The sequence below is a fragment of the Cladophialophora bantiana genome (assembly GCF_000835475.1).
Source record: "Cladophialophora bantiana CBS 173.52 unplaced genomic scaffold supercont1.1, whole genome shotgun sequence".
NCBI lineage: Eukaryota > Fungi > Ascomycota > Eurotiomycetes > Chaetothyriales > Herpotrichiellaceae > Cladophialophora > Cladophialophora bantiana.
Genome location: NW_015971575.1, coordinates 446,422 through 472,506, shown reverse-complemented (window position 1 = coordinate 472,506; position 26,085 = coordinate 446,422). Strand labels below are relative to the sequence as shown.

General features: G+C 53.5%; 8 protein-coding genes across 8 annotated transcripts; 3 read left to right on the top strand and 5 right to left on the bottom strand.

Moving 5' to 3' along the window:
* Positions 1–95: 95 nt before the first annotated feature.
* On the top strand, positions 96–2,543 carry Z519_00167 (uncharacterized protein; the record flags this gene model as incomplete). The annotated part of the gene is made up of 2 exons (XM_016757926.1): positions 96–241; positions 296–2,543. The coding sequence occupies 2 exons, from the start codon at positions 96–98 to the stop codon at positions 2,541–2,543; spliced, it is 2,394 nt and encodes a 797-aa protein (XP_016625175.1).
* A 174-nt stretch (positions 2,544–2,717) lies between these two features.
* Z519_00166 (uncharacterized protein) lies at positions 2,718–4,685 on the bottom strand (the record flags this gene model as incomplete). Its single annotated transcript, XM_016757925.1, has 1 exon — positions 2,718–4,685. The coding sequence occupies one exon, from the start codon at positions 4,683–4,685 to the stop codon at positions 2,718–2,720; it is 1,968 nt and encodes a 655-aa protein (XP_016625174.1).
* Positions 4,686–5,591: 906 nt separating this feature from the next.
* Z519_00165 (uncharacterized protein) lies at positions 5,592–7,746 on the bottom strand (the record flags this gene model as incomplete). Its single annotated transcript, XM_016757924.1, has 2 exons — positions 5,592–6,031; positions 6,093–7,746. 2 exons carry the CDS (start codon positions 7,744–7,746, stop codon positions 5,592–5,594), a joined length of 2,094 nt encoding a protein of 697 aa, XP_016625173.1.
* A 1,244-nt stretch (positions 7,747–8,990) lies between these two features.
* Z519_00164 (uncharacterized protein) lies at positions 8,991–9,726 on the bottom strand (the record flags this gene model as incomplete). The annotated part of the gene is made up of 2 exons (XM_016757923.1): positions 8,991–9,231; positions 9,284–9,726. 2 exons carry the CDS (start codon positions 9,724–9,726, stop codon positions 8,991–8,993), a joined length of 684 nt encoding a protein of 227 aa, XP_016625172.1.
* A 2,909-nt stretch (positions 9,727–12,635) lies between these two features.
* On the bottom strand, positions 12,636–14,461 carry Z519_00163 (uncharacterized protein; the record flags this gene model as incomplete). The annotated part of the gene is made up of 5 exons (XM_016757922.1): positions 12,636–13,795; positions 13,854–13,991; positions 14,052–14,145; positions 14,204–14,260; positions 14,315–14,461. The coding sequence occupies 5 exons, from the start codon at positions 14,459–14,461 to the stop codon at positions 12,636–12,638; spliced, it is 1,596 nt and encodes a 531-aa protein (XP_016625171.1).
* A 1,494-nt stretch (positions 14,462–15,955) lies between these two features.
* Z519_00162 (uncharacterized protein) lies at positions 15,956–17,469 on the top strand (the record flags this gene model as incomplete). The annotated part of the gene is made up of 3 exons (XM_016757921.1): positions 15,956–16,386; positions 16,487–16,940; positions 17,035–17,469. 3 exons carry the CDS (start codon positions 15,956–15,958, stop codon positions 17,467–17,469), a joined length of 1,320 nt encoding a protein of 439 aa, XP_016625170.1.
* An 860-nt stretch (positions 17,470–18,329) lies between these two features.
* Z519_00161 (uncharacterized protein) lies at positions 18,330–19,904 on the bottom strand (the record flags this gene model as incomplete). Its single annotated transcript, XM_016757920.1, has 1 exon — positions 18,330–19,904. The coding sequence occupies one exon, from the start codon at positions 19,902–19,904 to the stop codon at positions 18,330–18,332; it is 1,575 nt and encodes a 524-aa protein (XP_016625169.1).
* A 691-nt stretch (positions 19,905–20,595) lies between these two features.
* Z519_00160 (uncharacterized protein) lies at positions 20,596–21,090 on the top strand (the record flags this gene model as incomplete). Its single annotated transcript, XM_016757919.1, has 2 exons — positions 20,596–20,649; positions 20,743–21,090. The coding sequence occupies 2 exons, from the start codon at positions 20,596–20,598 to the stop codon at positions 21,088–21,090; spliced, it is 402 nt and encodes a 133-aa protein (XP_016625168.1).
* Between the last annotated feature and the right edge of the window lie 4,995 nt (positions 21,091–26,085).

Genomic DNA, 26,085 nt, shown 5'->3' with positions numbered 1-26,085 from the left:
CACATGCCATGAGAAGGCCGGCATTATGCCTTCATGGCGAGTCTTATGAGACACACCTAAGGAGCCAGGACTTCGTTACAGGCTAGTTTATGGCCATGGCCTCGGACGCAAGAGAAAACCCGGACAGCGAGCAAGATGCCACTCTAGCACAACTCGAAAGAGCAGAAACAGAACTCGATGTGTTCAAGCTATCCGGAGACATAGATGATGTCCTGTTGGAGGCCGGTCTCGATGAATACCAGTGCGCTGCGGGATTATTGCTAGACTAAGTTATCCTCACTGAACATCAGGACAGGCAGTATCTTGACCAACTCGACGCCGCCCGCTCTCACCTCGATACCCTCCTCGCATCCACCGCCGCCACACTCGACGAACTTTCCTCCATCTCCGCATCCTTCAAGTCGGTCAGCGCCCAAACAAAGTCCTTCCAGGCCCAGTCAGTTTCCATTCTAGAAGAACAGCGCAAGAGCGAGGTCGTCGCACAAGGAATCGCTGAGAATCTGCGTTACTATGAGCCGCTCGAACGAATCACCCGTCGCCTCAATGCGCCGCAGGCAGGTAATTTTGTCGGTAGTAAGGACTTTTCCGACATGTTGGTCACTCTGGATGAATGCATAGATTACATGCAGACACACCCATCCCATAAGGAAGCGGAACCCTACAGGTCACGCTACAGGCTGCTACTCACCCGAGCATTGACGCTGGTGCGGAATACATTCATGGCGGCGGTGCGGGAGACTACCACCGAAGTTGCCGGCCGCATTGCAGCGAAGCAGCTCAACGACACAACCATGTCCGCACTCCTATATGCGAAATTCCGCGTGGGCGCGGCGGAGATGAAGGAACTCGGCCTGGAGATCCAGAAGCGAGCGAATCCGCCAGCGGACGCCGAGCCAGGCACAGAAGGGGAATACCAGAGCCTGATGAACGAGCTGCACTCCAGCTTCGCTGCTTGTCGAGGCAGATTGATTCTGCCCATTGTGCAAAAACGGCTGACGGAGACGGCTCAATTGCCTAGTTCTAAGGACCTGGTACAGTTTGCAAGGGCCAGTATCGGCTATATCCGGGGCATCTGTCTCGATGAGTTCGAGCTGTGGTCAGAGTGGTTCCACGGCTATCGTGGGCTCTACGATTTCCTCGAGTCGATTTGCGAACCACTATACGATCATCTCCGTCCGCGGATCATTCATGAGAACAAGCTCTCTAAGCTCTGCTCGCTAGTCACATTGCTCCAGACGCGCTACCTTCACGACGAGGAAGAAGACGGCCCCGCAGACCTGAATCAACTCGATTTCTCTGCGCTCATCCAACCGGCGCTGGAAGATGCACAAACCCGCCTTGTTTTCCGCGCGCTGGCCATCCTCCGCGAAGAAATCGAAATGTTCAAACCCAAACCCGAAGACCTGGACTATCCGCGACTCACCTCTGCTCCGCCCATATCAGCCACCGCACCGCTGTCGGGACGCCGCTCCTCCCGCGACGCTCTGACACCCCTGCTCAAAACCCCCACCAACGACGACCTGGACGACGACTCGGGCGAAGAGGGCTCCTTCAGCTGGACACTCGCCTCGTCGCGTCGGTCTGCCCTGAAGCACTGCTATCCCACCCTTTCGAGATCCCTGCGCCTGTTGTCCCGCATCTACCGCCTGGTAAACTCGTCGGTGTTTGACGACCTGGCGCACCAAATCGTGCACCAGACCACCCTATCCCTCGTGACCGCATCCCAACAGATATCCACCAAATTCTCACCGGTCGACGGACAACTTTTTCTCCTCAAACACCTGTTACTTTTGAAATCGCAGATAGTGGCGTTCGACATCGAATACGTCACCCCGGACGTGAGCTTTGACTTTTCGGGCGTGGCATCCACGTTTTGGGAACTCCGCGAACGAGGCGGCCTTTTCAACCCGGCGAGTTGGATAAAACTGTTTAGCTCCGGCGGGCTGCTGCCTCGGGTGGTGGAAAACATGCTTGATGCAAAAGTAGAACTCGATGGCCAGTTGAGGACGGCGATCAATGAGTTCACAGCAGGTTTCGCCGCAGATATGTGCAAAGACCTTCCCAAGGACTTGGAGAAAACGGGGTCTAATAACAGGGGCAACCGGGAAAGCATGTTGGCGGAAGCGGTGGAGAAGACCCGGACGAGGATCGAGAAAGAGATTCCCATTTTGAGAGCCAAGTTGGAGCAATATCTGGACGATCATCGAACGAGAGAGACGCTGGTCGCCGCGGTGGAGGACCAGGTCGTGCAGATTTACGAAACGTTCTTCGACGCCTATATTACGTTCCAATCGGCCGGCAAAGCTGGCACGCGGAACGGGAAGGTCAACGGTGGTGCGGCGGCGATGGGAGGGGCAACGCTCATCTCCCGCAAGGGAAAGAGTCCAGAGAATGCAGTGTGGGATCTCGATACATTTGCTGAATGGGCCGAAGGACTGTTTAATGTCGCTTTGCCCCGTGTTGAGGAGGAGGAGGAAGAGGACGTGGACGGCGATGACAGCCATGTCGCTTCGAGGAGTTTGTCGAGGAGTGGCAGTCTTTAGGCAGAGCAACAGAGGCGGTCCCCAAATATCCTCGCACAACAACTATGTTTGGATTCAGCTGATTCTGACGTGTGAATATGGATTGATTGTTCGTTTGCCGTATGTTTCGTACCTACTGTGTCTAGATGATGTCCACAGCCTGACGGGACATACACATTCCCTACATATGCTCAATCAACCTCCCGCAAGAGGCCGTGCTCCGAGGTTGACCTTCCCCCTGCCGCGTCCGACCTGGTGTTTGTGCGCCCGTGCGACCCAGCATCTCGCAGCCTCAGCGACGCCTCCTGCCATGGCGCACTCGCGGTCCAACAGGGCCCGGATGGCCGTTTGCACGGGACTCCCGTCGGCTTCCACTTGGGTTTCATCGCCGTCGCCCCTAGGGCCCGCGGTTGTGGGGTTTTCGTGCGCCGCCTCCTGCTGCTTCTTGATCTTCTCTGTACCGCCGCTAAGGACAGCATGGTCCCAACTGTGTCGCTGCGTCCTTTCGTCTGGCGCGGGATGGATTGCCGCCGCAGGAGGAATAGTACCACCACCACTATTGGCGGCAGCAGGAGGAGTCCAAGTCTGCCGCCTGTTCCCCACAACGCCGATGTTCCGCGTACTCGGAATGCGCATGAGTGTCAACTCGACGTCGTTGCCGACCTCCAGCGCCAGCGATATGACTTTCTTCGTCAAACAGGCGTACATCGACGTGTCATCTGCGTGGTTCGCTGCTCTGGACTTGGTGGCGCGGAGAGCCCTCAAGTCGCCGCTGGCAGGCTGGTGCTCGGCATTGGGGCTGCCTAGGTCCGTAGTAGGGTCGGATGGCAGCGATGCGACACTGGCATCTTTTGGTGAATAGCGGTGTTTGGCGCCGCTGAGGGCGTGCGAGCAGCACGGAATGGCCAGGAAGGGCAGAGGTGAGTCCGGAGACGAGAGGGTGGCGAGAAGGGGTGTCCAGGGCGTGAGTTCGTCGGCGTGGTTGGAGATGATAAAGGTGCCCGGTTTGAAGATTCCGTTATGGATCCTTGTGCCTGCTTCTTGGAGCCCGTTGATCTCCTCGGCGCCAACATGATCCAGGAACGGCTGTGGGATGCAGACCATCTCATCTAGATAATCGTCCATCTCGAGAACGTCCCATGTAGTCCGTCTGCGGACATCAAAACCACGTCCCTGGTATCCCTCCTTGACGAGCACGTACGTCAGAACACCGTTTCCGCATGCAATATCAACGAAGCCCGGAAAGGCGTCTGCCTTTGGATACATTTGGTTCCAGAGCTCGATGACGAAGGCGGCGATGGCAAGGTCTTCGAACACGTGTTTGGACGGTTCGGTCTTCTCTGCCCAGCGTGATATGAGGTCGTGGGCGTGTCGCTCTTTCAGGCGGGTGTAGGTGTCTTGGACTGTGTGTTGGGGCAGTATCGTGTCTTTCAGGGCCGAAGGCGCAAGGGACAGGGTGGTCAATGCCTTTCCGTCCATCATCCTCCGGCTGTCTTCAACGACCATCTTTTCTCCTGCAGGGTTCTTTGCAAGCCTGAGGAAAGTCTGGAGCAGTGAAACGAACGTTCGCTGCGTTCGGGATGGCAATGGGTCAGGAGACGTTGAGAAGGGGAGAAAATGAACCGAAAGCGTCGTCTCGGTTCCCTTTTCTTTGCGAAGATATGCCACAGACTTGACAGGCGGATGATACCATGGCATATCAGCCTCGGTGTCTACTTGCGGTTCGTAAACGACAATGCATCCCGAACCGTCGTCTGTCCCTTCGATGAGTTTGTAGATATAGCACCACTGGTCAAGCGAACGATCAAGCTGAGGCTTCCGGGGAATGAGTTTTCGCAAGATCTTTCTCTGCAAAATGGCACTTTGAAACACGGGTGCTGAGGATACGGGCTCAGGCTCATCTCGAGTCACGGCCTTGTCATCACTGCGAAGCACTCCGGCGGCCTCAAGATAGAAGCTCTCCTTCTCCGAGACCGTCTTTAGCCTGTGCACGCTGTCGTACAAGATGTCGGCCCGGAAAAGATGAGTCGAATTCAGATTGGGGTTTTCCAACAGCAGATCTGTGACCTGCAAGAATCGGTCGGCCGAAAGAACGCAAGACTGCGAATATTCCGGTGCAGTTTTCCACTCCCTGTTGCCTGTAATTAGCCTGTCGAGGGCCATTGTTCTTGGGATGGCCAAGTAGCATCATCCTTCAAGTCATCTCTCAGAATCGGAATATATCGCAGTGCGATTCAAAAGCACAAAAGGCATGAAAGGGTCTTCTCCATTTAGTACAATTTGCGCCTGACAAAAGTAAGCCAAGAGACTGGCTCAGAGATGGAGACACAAGCCGCACAAAAGGCGGCATTCGGATAGTTTTACAAGAGTATTAAAACCTGTAAGTCGTACTTCGTGATTGCGAAATAGGTACCAAAAAAACAACGCCATAAAAAGAATAGTAACGCCCTGGGAGAGGCCTGCAGATAATATTAATACCAGTGGTAGTCCAAGAATGACGGTGTCACATACTCGAACTCTCAACCTTGAGATTGTCATTGCTGCCTTACATAGCTGCCGTAAAAGTCTCACTGAACAATATTAGAATTCACATTCAAATATGCTGCGAGACAGAAAACCTACCGCGCTGACCAATTGTGCCACCAGGGCATTTTAATCATAGTTTTGACACTGTTTCCTATATATTGAAATCTTCCTTCGCGGGCTTTGATAGGCTGTTGGGCCCCCTATGCTCCATACCACACCCACAACGCACTTAAAATGCCTCTACCACCCCATCGTTGTGCCTTCTCGCCCAGACTAGATCGCAGGAAATATATCAACGTATTGAGTTATGTCTTGCTCATGTCTTTCTTGTCTTCTCACGATGTAAGGCTACAGCACGATGCATGCGTAGAGGGCCAAACAAGACTGGTCGATATAGGAGAAAACTTACAGGCAGGGAATTCCATTTCCTGCAAAGGCTACGCCTCCAAGAACGAGGTGGATATATTTAAAAAAAGACAACCAGAAAAGGGTAATAAGGGTAATATGTGCACTCGCTCCCCAGAAACAAGCCATTTCCTGAACCTATAATTTCGCCTTGGTCGTACCCTGTTGTTTCTTCCTCTCCCCAAACCATTCTTTCACCTTTTGCCTAGCCACCTCGACAACCTCCTTGTCCTCCACCGTCGCAGGAATATTGACCTCCTTATCGTATTGTCCCTCGGCGGCATTCTCCACCAATTCCCTCAAGACACGCCGTAAAGTCTTTCCGCTCCTCGTTTTGGGAATCATCCCTTTACCCTGGATGATACCGCCCAACGAGGCGATGGCGCCGATTTGATTTCGTACGAGATTGTTGATACCGGTGAAGAACTCCTTGGAGGGCGTGGCGGGAAGATCGGAATCGGTGGCGGCGGCAGGGATGACAAAAGCGAACGGTAAGTGGCCCTTCATGGGATCGGGAACGCCCACCACGCAAGCTTCGGCGACTGAGGGGTGGGATGTGATGGCCTGTTCGATAGCGCCTGTTCACGGAAATTGTCAGCGTGCAAGAGTCTGTGGAGATGATAGGGCTCGGGGTCATACCAGTGCTGAAGCGATGTGCGGCAACGTTGATGATATCGTCGCTTCTCGACATGACATGCACATACCCATCCTGATCGATCATTCCGGCGTCTCCGGTATCCAACCACTTGCCATTAAATCGTCTCAAATAGCCCTTGTAGAACCTGTCATCGTCATTGAATAGCGTAGTAAATCCGGTGGGAGCCAATGGCATGGCGAGCACAATATTTCCCATCTTGCCTTGTTCGACTTCGTTTCCCTCATCGTCGACGATGCGCACATCGAATCCAGGCATCGGTTTGCCTGCACTGCCAGGCTTGATGGCCAGTGCCTTGTGCTCCTCGCGACTGTAGTGATCGTGCCCAATAGAAGGGCGTAAGGCGAGGCCGGTCATGGGACTACCACTCTCGCTGGACCACCAATGGTCAATCACTCTCGCATCCGGAGCGGCGTATTTGCTCAGCAACTGTTGATAATGCGTGATAATGGCCGGTTCTGATCTCTCACCGGCAAGGAACAGTGCCCGCCAATGCCTTAACCGACCCGTCTCGCCGTACTGCTTGAAGAGTTTGTCTTCGGGATCTTCTTTTCGGATGGCTCTGAGCGCGGTCGGGGCGGTGAACAGCGTTGTGACCTTGTGTTCGTCGACCATCCGCCAAAATGCTCCGGCGTCAGGTGTGCCAATGGGTTTCCCTTCGTAGAGGATGGTGGTTGCTCCTGCCAGGAGAGGCGCGTAGACGATATAGGAATGTCCGACCACCCATCCGATATCGCTGCCGGTGAAGATGATGTCGCCAGGTCCCTTGACGTCGAAGAGGTATTTGATGCTGAAATTGAGACCCACGGCATGACCGCCTGCTTCGCGGAGGACGCCCTTAGGCAGACCAGTTGTGCCGCTGGTATAGATGATGTACAGGCCGTCTGTGCTTTTGACTGGAACGGCCTCGGCCCTGATACCTCTGTTCCGAGCGCTTTTGACGAGACGCTGCCAGTTCCTCTGCCCTGCATCTTTCCTCACAGGGTCCCACCTCCTGATTTCTCGCTCCCAGATGATGGTTTTGCTCGGCTTCCAACTGCTTTGCTCAATCGCGTCTTCGACGAACGGCCTGTACTCCAGGGGCCCCTTTGCTCCTTCAATGGCACAACTGGCAGTCAGGATGACTTTGGGCTTTGCAGCTTCGATCCTCTGAGCCAGACTAGCAGCGGCAAATCCTCCAAAGACTACTGCATGCATAGCACCAAGGCGGACGGCTGCGAGCATTCCAAAGATTGCAGGTGGTATCATGGGCATGTAAACCAGCACAACATCTCCCTTCTTAACACCTTCTTCTCTAAGGACGCCGGCCAGAACTTCCACCTCGTCCAACATCTGGCTGTATGTGTACTGCTCTTTCGACCCGCTCACGGGACTATCCCAGATCATGGCGATCTTGTCGCCATTGCCGGCTTTGACATGGCGGTCTATGCAATTGTACGTGGTGCTGATTTCGCCATCTGGGAACCATGACCAGTGTGGATGTGTGGTCCCATCCTTCAGTTTCTTGGGCTGTTGGCGCAGAACGGCACTGTAAGGTTTATGCCAGTACAGCTCTTTTGCATGCTGGTCCCAGAACCGTTCCGGGTCGGATATTGACGCGTTCTGCACAGAATCCTGGACTGTGTTGTTCGGAGACATGATGTGAGGGACGGAGAGTGTGCCCGAGGCTTCGGGAGGTGGATGAGCGACAGTGTTGGGGTATAGAAGTCGTATGGTCAGATAAAGAGATAGACGTTATGTAGTTCGGACAGCACGTAGCCTCGAGGCTAGGAAACGATCGAGCTAGAGCGCGACGAGGGTGCCTCTATGTATATCTATGGTCGAAGCATGGAAATGGACAATTGATCGAATTACCAAACGATGCTCAGATGGCGGTGGTATTCTCTCCGAGTCTGAATCAAGAACCTGTCCAGATGATGTTCGCTTTTAACAGATTTGCAACAACCGCAGCCAGCTCCTGCAGCAAGGAGAGACCAAGCAAAGCTCGGAAAGCATTCCAGGGAGAGGATCTTGGTCGCTTCGTACGGGGGAAGGGGGTCGGTCCAGCGGAGTTGGACTTGGTTTGGGGAAACGACATCATTCGATCGTCGCCGACTTTGTGGGGGAGGATGAAGGCAGGGGAGATGCGTTAGAGGTCTTCGATGGATACCGAGGCTGGGGCCATGTTTGCTTGGAGGATGGCAGAGAGTCGGTGGCCAGCTGTGGTAGTGATAGTGGGTGAATGGCGCAGGCACAATTAATCAGCTCTCCCCGAGACAAGGCCGAGAGATGCCCATCTAGGAAATGCTACTCCTCCAGAGCCTATAACGTCTCACCAAGCGAAATCGGCATCCATACCTATGATACCTGAGGTATGCACGGGGTGCCACCCTGCTCTCTGGGAACAGATCCGCAGATCCTACTCTGCTTCCGACTCTACTTCTCGAAATTCACGAACCACTATGTCCATAAAACGAGTCACCCAACACGTGAGCCTGAAGCTAGAAGTTTCGGAACGGTCAAAAAAATCAGTCCTATCCAGAAAACTTCCATTCATTAAATGACCAGCACCCAGGGTGAGGGGTGGGATTTCTCATTGTACCTTCTAACTGTACAAGGTGTCCATCACACCACTCCAACGACTAGCGAAATGCTCTATATCCAAGGCGCCGACTGCTAGTATACACACAATTGCCCAAACTTGTCGTGACCGCTACATGTCCATGCCGTGTCGTGCGTACTGCAGCCGAGCCAGCTAGTCGCCGATCCTTGCCCGGGTCTCAGCGCTAAGAAGTCAAAGTGCAAAGCCATGACCGCAAAACTGAAGATGGCCCTCCACAACCGAGAAGTTCAGCTCTGAAGGTCCATCGACAATTCCAAGTCATGGCCCCAAAGTCTCCAGCTTACAGGAGGAAGGCAGCAATAGCACCAACACCGGCAAGACCAGCGCCAACGTTGGCAACGAGGGCGTTGGCAGCGCCAGTGTAGGTAGCGACAGCTGGGGCGACGCTGGATGGGGCATAGGACGACCAGGCGGCGCTGGACGTGCTCGCAGCCGCAACGGGGGTGTAGACGGAGCTGGTAACAGCGACCGAGGTGGAAGACCAGTCAGCCCAAGTGCCGGTGGACACGGCGGCGACGGAACTGCTAGTATCAGCCTGGAGAATCTTCAAGTCAGCTTAGGTTCTATCTTTACCTGCTACACGAGGTGGAGGTCTTGGTATAGACGGGGACAGAAATGGTGCACGGGCAATCAGTGATGGTCAAAGTTGTGGCAGATGTGACTTCGTAGGTCTTGCCAGCGTGCGTGAACTTGGTAGCATATGGGCAGTAGGTTGTGATGGCACCTACAACGGTCGTAGTATAGGAAACTGGGGCCTCGCTGGAGGTCCAGTCAGCCCAGGTGTGGGTGCTAGAGGCAGCGACAGATGCCTTGGTCGTGGTCGTGGTCGTAGCAGAGCTGGTCCAGTCAGCCCAGGTGGTGTACGCCTTGGTCGTGGTCGAGGTCTTCGCAGGGGCAGCCGGAGTGGTTGTGGTAGTGGTAGTGCTGCTGGTCCAGTCGAGCCAGGTGCTGGCGACACCGGCGGAGGCGCTGGAAGCGAGAGCTGCGACAGCAACGAGAGAAGCGGCGACCTTCATTTTGATGGGGGTTGTAGTTTCTGGATTAGAAAACTAGGTATTGGAAATTCGTTTGGTGGGTTGTGTGGGTTCGTTGAAAACGAGTGTGGGTGGCACAAAGACCGGCTTTTGGGTTGCTAACGAGCGACTGTAAGTTGGAGTTGTGATCGTAGGATGGAGGAAAGAAAGAGAAGTGGTGAGAGCGAAGAGGCCTCTTTCATATATGGGAGAGCTGGCTCATGACGCCGATTGCAAGGGAAATTAAGGTATCATTTTAGCGTCGATGTTGACCATGGCGATGGCTGAGTGGACGGTGATACTGAAAGGTACCTGAAGTGGATTTGGGGAAGGGGAAGGAGGTGGAAGCATTTTCGCGGCGTCAGGGGTAGTGGCGGGTCTGTCTGGCCTTTGTCAATGTTGGCTCGCTGGTGGTTGTAAAGCGAAATCCACATGGCGCATTTAGATCAGCCTCATCCAGCCCTCGATCTCTGTCATTGGCTCCTATCCAACTTCATCCGAGATTGTGGCGGCGAAAAGTGGCTACCTCCTCCACCAAGCTTGAACATGTCTCGTGGAAAAGCTGGCATTTCTCCCACCATGGCAACCTCGCAGCGTTGGAGCACCCGTATGTGACGGCCAGTACTATGTCATTCATTGTCAATCATGTTTATCCAACCACAGGAAATCATGGAAAGTGATCTGTTTGACCACGGTAGAGATCTAAATGGACGGGATTGGATACCTAGACCCAACTGCTCGAGTGGCAGGCATTATCACATGGCAATCCTGTTCTTTGTTTGCCGCCCGTGTCTTTACCAGGGTTTAGGGGGGTAAGAGCAGCAGGGAAAGCAGCTGTTCTCGCGTAATTTCTCGCCTTTGTCCCAACCGAGATATCTTTACCCGTGATAGTATGTAGTGAGCATGTCCCACCTTTTCCAGTCCTTGTCAATTTTTCTTGCCGCAAGATCGCATCACCGATTCACCAAGCCAATAGACACATCATCGAGGTTCGTACAGTACTTGGTGCAGCAGATAGATCCGTGCTGCCGCGCTTCGCCGAATGATTTTGATTGCTGTTCGCTTAGTGCCTGGTTGGTTCACCGCTCCGGCTGCAACGTCCGCGTGTGTCTGTTTCCACACGCACCTAGCAGCGGCGTTGCCGTAGAGGTACTCCATACTCCCGTCCATTCCTAGGTACGAGGTACAGGAAACAAATGGACGTGAGAAGGTTGCTTGGGGGTTGTGTGAATGAGGAGAGGAGAAAGTAGGTGTGGTCAGGAGTGGCTCTGTTGCTGCTGATCTGGCGCCGTGCGGAAATGAAGAGCCAAGAGAGCCAAGATTGCCACCAGGGGAAACAGCCAATCGGCCCATTTTTGTGCCTGCGCCCCCCTGCGCCCTCCTGCGAAGCCTTGTCCATTTTTGCTTCCGGTGCTTCATCTTCGAGACTTGCGACCCATTCATCGTGTCTCTCCCTTTCTCACCCATGTCGTCTCTCCCTGCCGCGCCCGCACCGCTGCATCATCTTTTGATTGGAAAGTTGGACATGGCCAAACAACAACCCCCCAACCAATTGCCACCCAGAATGCAGAATACTCGGCCTGCAACTCCTCTTGAAGATGACTTGCAGTTCGGTTTACGGCGCAGCTGAAGGATCAGATCTCGTATCACGCAGATCCAGCCATCTAGAACATAGATATGGACTCCCTAACCAACAATCCGTCATTCCTACGGAGTACCCTGTACATTCATCCTGACCCATTGGAGAACACAATCATATCGATAAAGACGACGCCTGTCCTTCAATATCACCCCTTAATTGAGCCGCCGTCAATAATCCACGAGGTCCCTGAAAATAGCACGCGATCATGCCATCATGCAATAGTGGATATGAGTCCCTGCGACGCAAACACAATTGCCCATTTCAGGAATACCAGAGACCAGGCTCCTAGAGGTGTCCAATCCGATGGGGCAAGTCGTCTCCGGAATCCTTTCCCTTTGTCTCCGCACCCATCAATAACTTCGGTCTCCCTGCAAGTACGGAGTACTTGCTTACGTACCTACACAAGCTTCTACGACCAGCATAAGAACCAGACTTTCGGCATGGTTCGGTGTGCTCGGAGGATCATCCAAAGACCAGAATAGACGGAAAAGAGAGCTGTTGAGGAATAGAACCTGAGCTATGGGTATACCTACGTATTCCTGAGGCCAACATCCTGCCCAAACCATCTTCATGGCGCACGAATTATCGATTCCACGAACGCCTACTCGGTTCCGCCACGCCGCACCTCCGACGATCAAACAGGCACAGAGCATTCATCGGCCCAAGGTACCCCAGTGAAAAGGGCTCCGCGAGTTCTCCGTATTAGAGTTAACAGTGCAAGTTCGGAATCTGAGACATGCCCAGGATGCGAAATGGAGATGACCAAGAACAACTGGCTCATCGGTGAAACAGGACCTTAAAGTCCGACCTTCTCAAAACAACACAGAGCCCCTGGCACGTGATCATTGCGTCAAGCGGATGAATAATGGCATAATGGCTAACTACCCGCTACATACCCCCTTGATCCCCTGTGATATCAACCTGGCACATGTGTTGCCCCAAAAGAGATAATGGTCAATTTAACTAGAGGCAGCTCCGTCTCTTTCAATGGCGGTAGCATTCCGTTGGTGACATCGGCTGTCCCTTCACTGTTCCATCGTTTTGAATGTTAGAGCAGTGGCCATGTTATGTGCAAGGTACTCCGCACAGGTCAGGCAAAAAAACACACCCAACTCAGCGTTCTGAACCGCATGAATTTATTACTCATGATTGCTCGCCAGCAGACACTAGCTTGACTTGTGAAGATATCTGGACCGGGGAAGTTGAGCATTCTGAAGGTTGTCACTCTCGTCGCCGTCGTCATTTGTTTCGTATAAACGGCGTTTTCCTCTTAACTAGTCATCGTGTCCTTGTCCTTGACCCATGGCTCTGCGAATGTCCCAACCCAGTCCTCAACCTCCCGCCTCAGCGTCAGAATTTCGGGCACTTCAGTCCCATCCTTCAAATAATCTAGGAAGCTCTTGACTGCTCCTGGATTCTTCTTCCCTTTCGCTTCTGCATCTGACCGGGCACTTTTATCCACCTTGATCGCAATCGACACGGCGCGGTCCACGATCTCCGCGACGCGAGTGAAGTCACTCGGTTGGAAACCTCGTGTGGTCATCGCGGGCGACCCCATTCTCAACCCGCCAGGTCTCAGCGCAGATTTATCCCCTGGAACGGTGTTCTTATTCGCGGCGACGCCGCACAGCTCGAGCACGCGCTCGACGCGAGCGCCGTCAATGCCCTTTGACTTCAAGTCTACCAGGACCAAGTGGTTGTCTGTCCCGCCGCTGACGATGTTGTAGCCCAGGCCGCCGGTGTATGCGGAATTCCCGAGTCGTTCAGCGAGAGCCTTTGCATTCGCCAGGACGGTCTTCTGGTACTCCTTGAATTCTTTCGTCTGGGCTTGTTTTAATGCAACAGCAAGGGCGGTGATGGTGTGGTTGTGCGGACCGCCCTGATGGCCCGGGAAGACGGATGCGTTGATGGGACCCTCGAGGTCGTACATTTCCTTCTCGCCCTTTTTGTTTGTTCGCCGGACGCCTTTACGGAAAAAGATCATAGCTCCTCGGGGCCCACGGAGGGATTTGTGTGTCGTGGTTGTCACCACGTCCGAGAATTGGAACGGGCTGGGGATCACGTCCGCGGCGACCAGACCAGAGATATGCGCCATATCAGATAGCAGGTAGGCACCCACTTCGTCCGCGATGGCCCGCATGCGTCCGTAGTCAATCAGTCGGCTGTATGCAGAGGTTCCGGCGACGATGACTTTGGGTCGATACAGAAGAGCGTACTCATGCATCTTGTCGTAGTCGATCAAGCCTGTCGACTCGTCAAGGCGATACGGCAGAGTCTCGAAATACTTGGAGATCATGGAGATCTTCTTGGTGGGAGTCTGATAGCCGTGGGATAAGTGGCCTCCATGGGGGAGGTCGAGGCCCATCATGCGCTCGTGCGTGTTGAGGAGGGCCGAGTAGGCATAAAGGTTTGCGGGTGAGCCGGACAAGGCTGATATGTTCAGTTTTTTGATATCAATTGAGCTCCATAACATGTGGAAACCACTTACGTTGGACATTGACGCCCCATTCTTCTGGATTCAGGCGATATGTCTCCAGAGCGCGCTTCTGGCACAGTCTCTCCGACTCGTCGATATGTTCGTTGCCTCCATAATATCGTGCCCCAGGATATCCTTCTGAGTACTTGTCTGAGGACAGAGTTAGAAAACCGACCGATGACAGAGAGATGGTTGGGATGATAGACTGACTTTGCATTACACTGCCCAAGGCATCCAAGACGGCCTGAGAGGTGAAGTTTTCAGAGGGGATGAGATTGATGAAATGTCTCTGCCGACGGATCTCCTGCAGAAAAAGAGTTAGGAGTTATTGTGCTAAAGCAGTTGTGGGGTTGGTTCCTTACGCGCTGCAAGATCTCGTAGATTTCGGGATCTGCTTCTTTGAGATGCTCACCCAGTAACTGCCGGCCGTGTGAGGACGCGGGAATTCAAGCAGAGATTGAACAAGCTGTTACCTTGTTTTGTGCTTCCGTCTGGGCAGAGCTGTGTGGGCTCGAAGACGACAACCCTCTGATTGTTGCTCTGCACGAGAGGCATATTGACGGTTTGAATGAAAGGGACGGCGATGCCCAGATTCTCTTTGCGAGCATTGAACGGGCCATTTTTGAGTTGGTCGTGTATTAACAGCTGACAGCCCTCAGAGCAAGCCCTGCACGATGCGGAGAGGAGGATATCTCAATCAGATGCCACGCAACCTCCACAGTAGATGAGGTCTAGATGTCGCAGACTCGTCGAATCAAGCTCTTGACAGACGACAGCCACCTTGACTCAGCCCACTGATGGAAACTGGACCCCGGATGAAGGGGAATGTGGGTGTTCTGCCGATGATATATAGATTGGTTGTGCCACCAGAGTGGCGCAACATCAAGGAATGAAGTCCAACCAATGCGGAGGTTTGGCCGGCTTCTGCACAAGGAAGGTCAAGCGAGGGCTGAGCCAAGATTCATTTCCCCGAAAACCACCACAAACTCCTTTTTTTCCTCTTTGTTTTTCCTTCGTCACAACTAAATCCAAGATGAAGAGCATCTGTACGTCAATTACAGCTCCCGCGCTCTGGCTTCCGAGCTCGAGGTCCGTGGGCGATGCTGATATGTCCTGGGTCCACGCACCACCTCGAGGGACAATTTGAGACAAAGACTGATTGGACATGTTGTTAAGCAAAGCTGGACCTCCATTGTCAACTGCCTTGTCTATCTGTGAATGCACTCAATATGCATGGCCTGGCTTGGACTCATTCGCTGCCTCCACCTGCTGCGTCGGGGAGCCGGCTGATTAAAGAAACGGACCAAGAGCCTGGGAATTGTGGGGTTGACGGACAGAGACGTGCCTGATGCTTTCGTGGACTGGGGAGATATGGCGTTGGGCGATGATGAGGATGAGGCCGAGGATCTGAAGTAATACCATGGCATCGAGTCTTGCTCCGACAGCTGAGTGATGATGTTTTCTTTTCATGAATGCTATTTGGTGGTGCTTGCTTTTGTCGAATCCGCCCACGCGTCTTCCTGATCATGTCATCGGGCTGTAACTTGCAGAGAATGCTCTGTGCGGTCGCGACCTCGCTTCCTTCTGCCTTTCACAGGACATTCTTTTACACTGGAGGCTTTGCCGACTGGTGATATTGGGGTTCGCGCCGTCATGTTGGAATGCTTCACACCTCGCTGCCGCCCATGCCCCTGTTGTTCTGATACCGGTAGGACATCTACAGACAAGGCAGCCCTGCTGGAAACCCGTGTCGACTGTCGACAGCCTCCCCGTCAGAGCCCATCACGTGCTCACGTACTCTACAACACGTGCTATACAACTTCTGCCAAGCGGGTGACAGTTAAGCTGCCTCTTTCCTTCTTCCCATTGACGCGTCGTGTCAAAGGAACGATCTCAAAACATCCCTTTCAAGCTCCTGGTTCTTCCTCTTTTCTCCCAAACCATCTCCATCTCCATTTTCATCTCTTCTCGGATCCGTCCGTGCAAAGACAATCAACAATCAACTGCTTGTCCCCACTGCATTCATCCGCTGAGATATCGGTAGGATGAGTGCCCCTTTCAGTCAGAGACTGGTTTGCTGAGACATCGACAGATCCATACACCGTCACGTCACCATGCCTCCCATTACCCGCAAGAAAGCTCAGGCTATGAACAACAAAAACAACCCCCAACCCTTCAGCGCCGTCACTGATGGAGCTGCTCAGGCCGCTGGAGACGTCATGGATCACAAGCACAAGGACGATGACCCGTTCGAGCGTGTCTTCGGTCCCATCATCGATGTTCTATCAGATGACCGTGACTCTGATTACTCTGATTATGGGGCCGACAAGAAGAAACGCAAGAGAAAGAGCGACAGCGGCCAGAAGGGGAAGGCCAAGAAACGTCGTGGTCGCGCTCCACCTCCTGTTGTCCCGGATCTTTCAGATGACGATTATGTTTCCAACGGGGTCGAATCTGAGCGGGAAGAGGATAGTGGTCTCTGGTCTGTCGAACGTAGCGCTGCTGCAAAGAAGTCTCAGGAGAAGAACGAGCTGTCGCAGGTTCTGTAAGCGACCCCCCTCCTTTGAGAAAATGCCGTCTTTCGTTTTTCAAGTCCCCGCTTTTGTCCTTCTAGCGTTCTGCGCAAGCTAACACCCTGTTCGTAGAAGTGTCAAGGTCAATGGTGAAGGTGGCGCCAAGACGATCATCAACCTCAACCTTGCTGATGTTCTGAAGGACTTGGGTGCTACCTCTTGGACTTTGCCTGTCGCAACTCGAGCCGACACTGGGGATTTCGAGGACACCACACTGGTCGAGAGCAAGAAGAGCAAGAAGTTTGGCTTCTGCGAGCTGCCATTCGAGCTTCGCTTGAAGGTCTATCGTTTCGTCTTCCGTCAGGGCAAGGCTACTGAGTTCGAAAACCGCGACTTCTCACGCTCTTCTCATTTCCTCCGGACCAACAAACAGGTCCTCAAAGAAGGCAGAGCGGTCCTCTATGGTGAGAACTCATTCCACTTCACTCGAGACACTGCGATTCGCGGCAAATACTATCAGAAAGTCTGGAGAGAGGTCGGTTTCAAGGATATTCGACGATTCCTCGAATCGATCGGGCCTGTCAATGTAAGTGACCCCTTACTGAATGATTGTTGTGTACTTCAACGAGTTGCTCTCATTGCTCTATTGGCCATTGGTGCAAGCTAACGTCCCTTTTCAGATCTCTTGCTTTAAGTATATCTCGTTCGTACTCACCGATGGAGCGGACGGTCGATCCAGAACAGCGTCGCAGATTCCAGAGCGCAAATTCGTCGACGACCCACATTTGCATGAGGTCTTCCGTCTCATTGGGGCCAACGCCACGTTGAGGACGCTCGCTATCCAGTTTGCTGGCCGCGCTTGGGTTACCCACAACGACTTCCACTTCTTGAAAGCTCTCACTGAAATCAAATGTTACAACTTCGTCACCATCTACCGACTCAGAGGACTCACTAACAAGATACTCAATGATCTCAAGGGCAAGTTGAAGCTGGTCATGCGCGTGACAGAAGATGGTGTGCCAGTCGAACGCAAGGATAATAAGAATAAGGTGAAGATGGTGTATGACGGATTCTCAGTATATCCCGGCATGGTGCATTGGGCATCCGAGTGGTAGCTGGTCAAGAGCGAGGGATCCTCGATAACATACCATTAGTCTGGTGCGTGCCTCTATGTTGACTGAGGAAAGTCATGGTTTGCAGGTGAATGCAATGCGAGGAATTGCGGAAGTTTTGTCAACAGTACTGGAGCTGAAAAGCCCGTGTTGTCGGGGTCCGGCACAATGTTGGGGAACAAGAAATGACAAAAACAAAACAGGGCACAACAAACCCGAAGGACTTGAAACAGAGGACATCGTGGCGAGATTTCGAACTTGCAACATGGAAAGGCTATTGGGGTCGGACGAAGGACCTGAATCGAACTGTATCGACAGACACTCTTTCTGAGATGCATGGGGGGAGGACGGATAAAGCGGGAGACGAGCTAGATCACATGGCACAGGATGAACATGGTTATGTCGAAGGCCGGCTGCCTACCGTTTCTTATGAGCTACTGGCGCCAGTTGGGTCGATCTGTATCATCGTATGAGCTTCGCGAGTATGGATCATGGCATGATGTACCTAGGTACTTGTTCTCCTTCCTGACGGATGGGACTTGGGAGCAAACGAGCCAACACATGTACCATAGCCATAGCTGACATCAAAATCAACAGAGCTAGAAATGATCGCGTATTCAAAAATCCTGAAACCTAGCGTAGCGAGCACGTTTGCGGACCTTCAGTTTTTGATCCTGATATATTAAAAGGGTCGTCCCTTTTTATCGGCCGTGAGAGCATTGTTGTATCCCGTTACGTACTGTCTACAGTTCCTGTTTTCGCGGTTTTCCAACACGATACGAACTTGAGTGTATTCCAACTCGTAGATCCAGATCCACCGTCAAGCCATGGGACGGTCGACCCTGACTAAACCGAAGGAAGGATTAATGCTCAATATCATCCCAGCTCCGGCCCTGGACAGCGTTGAGTTCCTCGATGGTCATGACCTTGCCGGTGGTGAAGTAACCGGCGTGGATCTTTGCGTCGATTTCGACGCGCGAGTCCTCGGGGATCATGTCGTCGGGGATGGGGACCCTCTCCAGGATGGGGATGCCCTGGTCGACAATGGCGTCGTGCTTCATGTTGGACATGGACAGCATGCGGTCTATTTTGGTGATGCCCAGCCAGTGCAGGATGTCAGGCATGAGGGCCTGGAAGCGCATGTCCTTGACGCCCGCGATGTTCTCGGTGCGCAAGAAGTACTCGCTGGCACGGTCGGCGCCGCGCTTGCGCGCGTTGTACACGAGGTACTTTGTGACCTCACCCAGCGCGCGGCCCTCTTTGCGGAAGTAAATCACCACGCCAGACCCGCCCTTCTGCGCCTCCTTGACCGCCTCCTCGATCCCAAATATCAGGTACGGTCGGCACGTGCAGATGTCCGAGCCGAAGACGTCACTGCCGTTGCACTCGTCGTGTACACGCAGCGCCAGCCGCACGTTGGGGTCGGCCATCTTGGCCGGGTCGCCGAAGCAGTACACCGTCAACCCGCCGATCGGGGGCAGGAAGACTTTGATGTCGTTCCGCGTCACCAGCTCCGGGTACGACCCACCCGTGTGCTCGAAGAGGGCGCGTCGAAGGGCGCTTTCGTGAATCCCGAATCGCTCTGCCACGCCGGGCAGATACCAGACGGGCTCGACCGCAAACTTGGTGACGCTCAGTTCACCCGTCTCGTTGAGACAGATCCGCCCATCTGGTTTCAAGCGGCCGGCTTTCACGGACTGTTCAAGTTCGGGGATCTTCATGTGCGCCTTGGTCACGGCGATCGTGGGGCGGATGTCGATGTCCTGAGATTGCATGAGGTCCTTGTATAGCCAAGGAGCCAAATGACCAAAGGGGTCCATGGCGACGATTTTCTTCTTGTCACCCCATGCCGGAAAAGGCCCAATGTTCGCGGCCGGTTCGGTGTTGGTGAAGTCCGGTTTGTGCTCCAAGTCGAGATTGTTGCTCGCCACGGCGAGGGCGTGGTAGATACTGTAGGATCCGCCGTGAGCGCCGATTGCGTTTCGACGGCGGATGGTATTGTGGTGGCGACTCACCACCACAGGGCCACGTTTGATGGGATTGGGTTCGCCCCAGTCAAGAGGGATGGGGTCGATCCCTGACTGTCCGGGGTAGGTGGTGAGGATGATTCGTGAGGTGACCGATGACTTCCTTGCCGGGGTTGTGGGCGATGACGGTGCTTTGGGAGCCAAGCTGGAGTCTGTGGGAGGAGAAGCAGCGCCGCTCGCGGACTTACCCAGTTGGATGGGATCCAAGCTGGGCGAGTCTTTGATGCTCGTTCGAGACTGAGGAGCGCCGCGTAGTTGGTTCACAGACTGCGAGGTCTCGACCCTGCTCTGGAGGGACTCCACGTTGGCAGCTAGGTTTGCCTGGTCGACTTGTATTTTCTTGAGCGTAGTGAGGATCTCGGAGAGGACCAGCTCGGTGGCAATCCCGTTGGTGGATTGCGGAGCAGCCATGCCGGCCAGCTTGCGGATGTTGAAGGATAACGGATCTGATCGAAACAAGAACCCCCGCGTGATATATAGATATTCGTCACCCGTCTGGACAAAATTCCAACGAGTTCTAGCAGCCTGGCTCTGTTTTGCCTTTGGCAATCCCACCGAAAACTTGGACAGAGGATGAATCGTGTGCTGACAAGGGACAGCCTAAAGACGTCAAATGCCTCCGACACTGCTCAAACACCAACAGATAGCCCCAGGCACCCAAGCACGATCAATCTAAATATATAGAGATATAAGGATAAGGATAGAGAAAAGAGGGCAGAAGGATGTCTTCAACGAGTTGAACGAGGGGGTTGCAACGTTGAAGCATGCTGGTGGGGGACTTGATGCCCATTCTCAATGTGTAATATGATTGGTCGCTCGGTTGCTCGGAGGATGCCGCGATAACGATAAGCCATGGACACAAGCACGTGACTGACTGCGAAACTGGGGACGAGGCTGAGGCTGAGGCTACCGAGGGTGAGGTCGTCGACGTCTCACTTCAAAGGTGCCGTCGGGTACGCGTCTACTCTCTCGTCGCCCCCTTCGCCCACAACCTCGACCTTGATTTTCTGTTGCCGCATTGCACCACGTCTGAGGTCGTCGGCGCTATATAAAAGATGGTGAGCTCTCGCAAATTTCGTGGTTAGAGCACAGTCTAACCTCCATGCCCCAGGGTAAACGAAAGAAGTCCTCACGCAAGCCTCAAGGTCCCAAGAAAGTCAGTAGAGCCTCACCTTTGTCACGTTCTGACACAAGTTGGGACGAGTCGCCAGAACGGCTCTCAAACTAACATGACTTCCCCGTCTTGCAGCGCGAACCCCTCCCTTCGACATTCACCTGCCTCTTCTGCAACCACGAAAAAGCGATCCAAGTCAAACTCGACAAGAAAGCCGGCGTCGGCAACCTACACTGCAAAATATGCGGGCAAAAGTTCCAAACCGGCATCAACTACCTGAGCGCCGCTGTCGACGTATATTCCGACTGGATCGATGCGTGTGAAAATGTGGCGCAGGACGAGGCAACAAAGGAAGCGGCCGAGGAGGAGGAGGATGCGAAGTTCAGCAGTTATGCTACGTCCGGTAGAGCCGGAGCGGGTGTCGGAGCCGCTGGAGGAGGCGGGGATGAAGATGACGAGGACGCCGATTATGGGGACGAGTGATCATCTCTGGCGAGCTCTCGGGGCAAGTATTGCCGCTCTTTCCTCTGCATGGCATGGCGCAGCGCGGCGTTCTTTTGGAAGAAAAGTTCCCATGGTATCGGTCAAGAGGATAGGGATGTGACTGGGCAATACGGAGGTATCATGGATCGCCCTCGGCATGTGGCAGTCTCACGGAAATAACTGGGATGGGCAACGTTGACGATACTAAGGAGCAAAAAGTTGGGAGAATATGCCGTGAAGAGCATAGGAGGAGGTGCATTATCGGTCAGAAGCCTTCCATTTGGGCATAGTTAGGGCGAACATATTTGGGAAATATTGCGTATCTGACACATTTCCCTCTTCATCCTGGGGAATAAAATGGTATACATCTCGGCGTCGTGGTGGCTGAGTCCCATATGAATGCTATTTTCCCATGCTAGACAAGGTCCGATCAAAGGTAAGAAAACACCTTCAATACTTTCTGTGGGACGTTCGTGGCACCTGAACGAGACTTTAGAGACCGATAGCATATTTGGCCATTTTGCAGTCCAGCGAAGTTGATGGTGATAATACCACAGGGTTGGCGGTTCAGTTCACGAGTAATCAGTGAGACGTAGGAACTGGTACGAAAGGCACTGGATCTAGCCTTTGGTCAACCGACACGGTGGACATAGCGAGCATCAAGGGACAACTCTTCTGCAGGGACATTCGAGGAAGCAGTCAGTCTTGTGCTGTGATAGCGGTAGAGAGACTTTGGGCGGGCTAGAAAGCGGCCAAGGCAGAGAGCCATCGCTTCAGGGTGTTGAGAAAACCTTCATCATCGACATAGCCTTGAGTTCCTCCTCAATGGTCACAAGCCAGTCATTGAAACCATGAGATTGCCACTGCCAGGTGCTTGAGAGCCCTAGTCTTCTGCTCCCCTTTCATTTGTCACGACAATGCCGACGATCTCATCCTTCGTAAGTGATCTCTTCGAGGAGATGCCCAAGGGGTTCAACGACCAGAATTGATCTTGACGAGACACGGTAGTCTTTCCAGTTTCATTTCAGACAATGAGTTGCCGACCAGTAGATTACCAAATCATCAACAACAGCATGCCAGTAGCTCCAGTGGGAAACAATCTGGCGATCCCCGGGGGGGGGAAACGCTTCCAAAGGTTGGGCTCCTTTGAATCCTGCAAATTGACTGCCCTTGCTGGAAACTGATCCGGGAGGACAAGGACATTTGTTTCAACGGTGATCAAAGATTTGACTCAAAAGTCTCAAACTCCCTTGATCAGGGTGTCGGGCTTGGATCGCCAAAGCGTCGCCTCTTATTGGAAATCCTTTCACGGAGGATCGCGGGACCAGGGAGATGATCATGAACCCACATCTCGTATAACAGAGCTGACCGGACATTATGTATCACTTACCACATGTGCCAGGGGCTTCAGAGTGAGACTGGAGAACCTGATCTGACGATGCAAGACATTCTTGCCTCGCTTCTTGCAAGATTGATGGAGCAACGGACGCGTCCCTCCTTCCTCAGGCATGTCGAATGTATTGGATTGCAATGCCTTGACAATAGCCTTCATGCAACTGTGATGTGCATGAGAAGGGGGAAGGTCTTTCCGTTGGCTTTACCGACAGCTAGTCGGCCCAACCACAGCCAATCGACAGCGGCCATCTGTGCAAATCCAAAACAAGGGCGTTCAACAATTGGGGGTTTCTTTTCCCGAGATTCCTCCTCCGTCAACAACCTTGTGAGAGGGGTCTTTGCCGTTTCCAGAACGGAGTGCTGCTCCTCGCCTTTTTCCTTTTTCCCCTAAGCGAGAGGGAGTCAGTGCTGCTAGCTGGGCACAACCCTCTCGCGACGATAATGGATCGGCATAGACTTCTCAACTGCAGTGCGCCCTGCGCAGGCGATCGATGCAAGATCGCAGACCTGCAGTAAACAGGGGATGCGGTGCAATGCAAATGCAACAGCGCAAGGCAAAGGCTGAATATTGCAGACGCAAAATTGTCCGGCTCTTGGAAGGGGACGCAAGACGGGGGTGTCCGGTAACACACATTGGCCCACGCACCACGACACCCCCCCTAGAGCCCAGCCTCCTCAAAAACGAAATGCTCCCCGGAGCAGCTCGCAAAAAAAGACCTTTTCTCTCATGATGTTGACTCCACTTCGAGAAGTAAGAAAGCCCTTTTTGGCTGGGAATGAACTAGGGATAAGGCATCCCATTCAGAAGTTCTAGATACGTGCTGGAGCGAGTAATCATTGCTGATCGAGCGATCCACGCGAAGCTGACCTGGTCTCGCACGACAGTGATTGGGCTGCTTCAGCCAAGCTGGTTGAAGCCAGTTCGAGAGTGGGTTGCTGGGGATTTCCTCTGCAAATCATGGATTGACAACGCATCAGGTCGTCGGGACGTGGGCGGCAAGCGGGCTGGCGATTTGTACGAATTGTGAACTTGTCGACCATGCCAATCGCTTTGGGGAACCAGACTTTTCCTTTCCACTTCTGCTATCTTCTTCTCCTTGAGCATTTGACCCGGGAAAATGTTGCAACTAGACTTTGATATGCAGTAAATCTAGAACCCTTGGTTCTTTTCCTGCACAAGGGGCGTCACCCATTAAGCCTTGTCACACAGAGGAGAAAACCGGCGCCGTCATGACCTGCTCACCATCATTAATATCCGGAGGCTGAAATAACCAGTGATCCCATGTGCCACATCTCCCGTGATGCCTTGCCCCTGCCCCCGGCTCCCTTGGCTCTGCGCACGATGATCCTGTTATCGGATGAAGGCCGGCTGCCCGGTGTGCTCGGTAAACCGTCAGGATATTTCAGCCGATCTACTGTCCCTGGAGACCTTGTCCCCCAGCATGCAATTCAAGCTTTTAGAAGAGAGGGCATATTGACAGGTGTTGGCGCATTGCCCATGCATCGTGGCCTCAGGAAGCCGGTGATCTTGCATTTGCATGCCTCTGGTTGGCATCTTGGATCCAGATAGATTCAACCTGCAATGCGACCTTAAATCGTAGCGGATACATATGCACAGCGGGAACACCCCGTCTGCATCCCCGCATGCACGCAAGCTGTCTCTCTGAAGATCCTTTGCCGACTATAGAGGGAAGGTTCAACATCGAGTGGTCACTCAGCACAGTATACCCAGAGTTCGTAAAAGCCATCTTTTATTGAACCATTGCTGCCCTCTCTTGATAGTTGTCAGGCCCGGTGTGCGTTTGAACGCACACGTGTTGTAAGGATGTTGGACTGGAAATCTTTCAGAGCGCCCTGGCTGTGGGGCCTTGCCCGAATTGCCCCGTTGAGAGGCTCGTCCTGAGCCTCTTTCTAGAAAATGGATGGGAACCCGCAGCCACAGAACCCTTGGACACCGTTGTCATCCGGGAAGGGACCAGTTAGTAACATTCCTGCCGATGCATCCGGGCCAGTCCTCTTGGACCGAAAATGAGTGATGCCCAGCCTGCTGGGATCGCGAACAGAACTTGGAGATGGTTTTCATGAAAAAAGAGTCCGGCAATGCTTGTGACCTGTTTGATGAGGCTGGAAGAACGATGTCGATGCCATCCATTTCCTTAGGGAGAGATTGCGGAGTACAACTCCGTCCACAGGCAGTTGGTCGACGGGCCATGACGCGCAGTAAGCTAAACCTGAAACTCGCGGTGACTTTGAGGCCTTAGGTTGCCCTAAGTTGCACTTGCCAGCCACACGCTGACTGATGATGCCATCAGCGCCTGGGAACAGGGTTTGGATCGACTCACGGGTTCTTTTTGAAAGACACTGCCAGGCAATAATCCGTTGTACGGAGCATCCGAGACTTGATGCAATCGAAGCTGCTGCTCCCGCAGAATTTCTTTTGTCTCTGTTCAGATTGGTGGCTATGGTTTCTCTTGAGTGGCCTCCACACGAAAGACTTCTCTTAGAGAAAGTAGGAACACAGTAGACCCTCTCCGTGGACATTATACGCTCGGACACTTGATGCGCCGCTGATTACCGCTGTACGGTACCTCACCTTAGCGCTTGAAGACCGGGCAGATACGCCCAATCTGGCGTTCGTCAGGGAACAGTTAGTCTACCTAATACCACTGATGGTCTCTTAACCGAGGCCAAGATGGAGGTCGCGGCATGATACCGCGAAGCCAGGGGCTTTGGGCAAAGGATCCGGTGGTCGTTCAGAAGTAGGGAGAGACGGAGTCGGGCCAGAAAGTTTGCGACGCGAGCGCTATCGCGGCTCAAAGCAAGATGGCTTGTGCTCATCTGGCGAGCATGCGCAAGTCAGCGACAAGGAGCAGGGGAGAAGGAATTTCACGACCAGGACCACGGGGGAGGGGGCGGCCTTGCCCATCGTCACCTTATCATCGTTCTCCCCTCACTGGAGGGTGGCACCTGGCTCTCCGTTCCGGACTAAGCGCGACTCCGCCGGGAGAAGCAATGGAGGGACATACTGTTGTTGGTTGGTGCCACCTGGAAATCGTCCGACATTGTGGCACAAGCCTTCTCGTCGAGACCGACCAAATTAAAATCCAGACCTGGGAATTTGAATGAGCATCCACTGAGTAACGTTGAGACGAGAAATTTGAGCGAAATAGAAACAGCCTCGTAACATATGAGAAGAAGCAGACGTCGCACTGGGATTTTTTTCAAGGCCGCGCCCCGGGGGGGAGGGGCAAGGAAAGAGCGCGACTCTGATAGACGGCAAGCGCCTGGAAAGGGAATAGAAAGACGATTTTCCCCCCAACATTCACAACTCGGACGGTGCGTGGGCCCTGGTGTCGGACTGGAGGAAGCGGCCAGGCGACTTTTGAACGACACTGGTTGGGGAATTTGGGGGCTGCCCATGATAAGGTGACGGTTCTCCCGAGCCTGAACTGATAGGTATGGGATGGGCGGTACGGGGAGTGGAGGAGGTATGCCAGCTGCCAGGTGGTGAGGATGGATTCGCAGTCATGGTTCTAGTCCAGGACCCTAGGGCGGTTGTGCTTCTTGTGGCTTGCAGAGAAATGGGTGGGCCGATGCTGA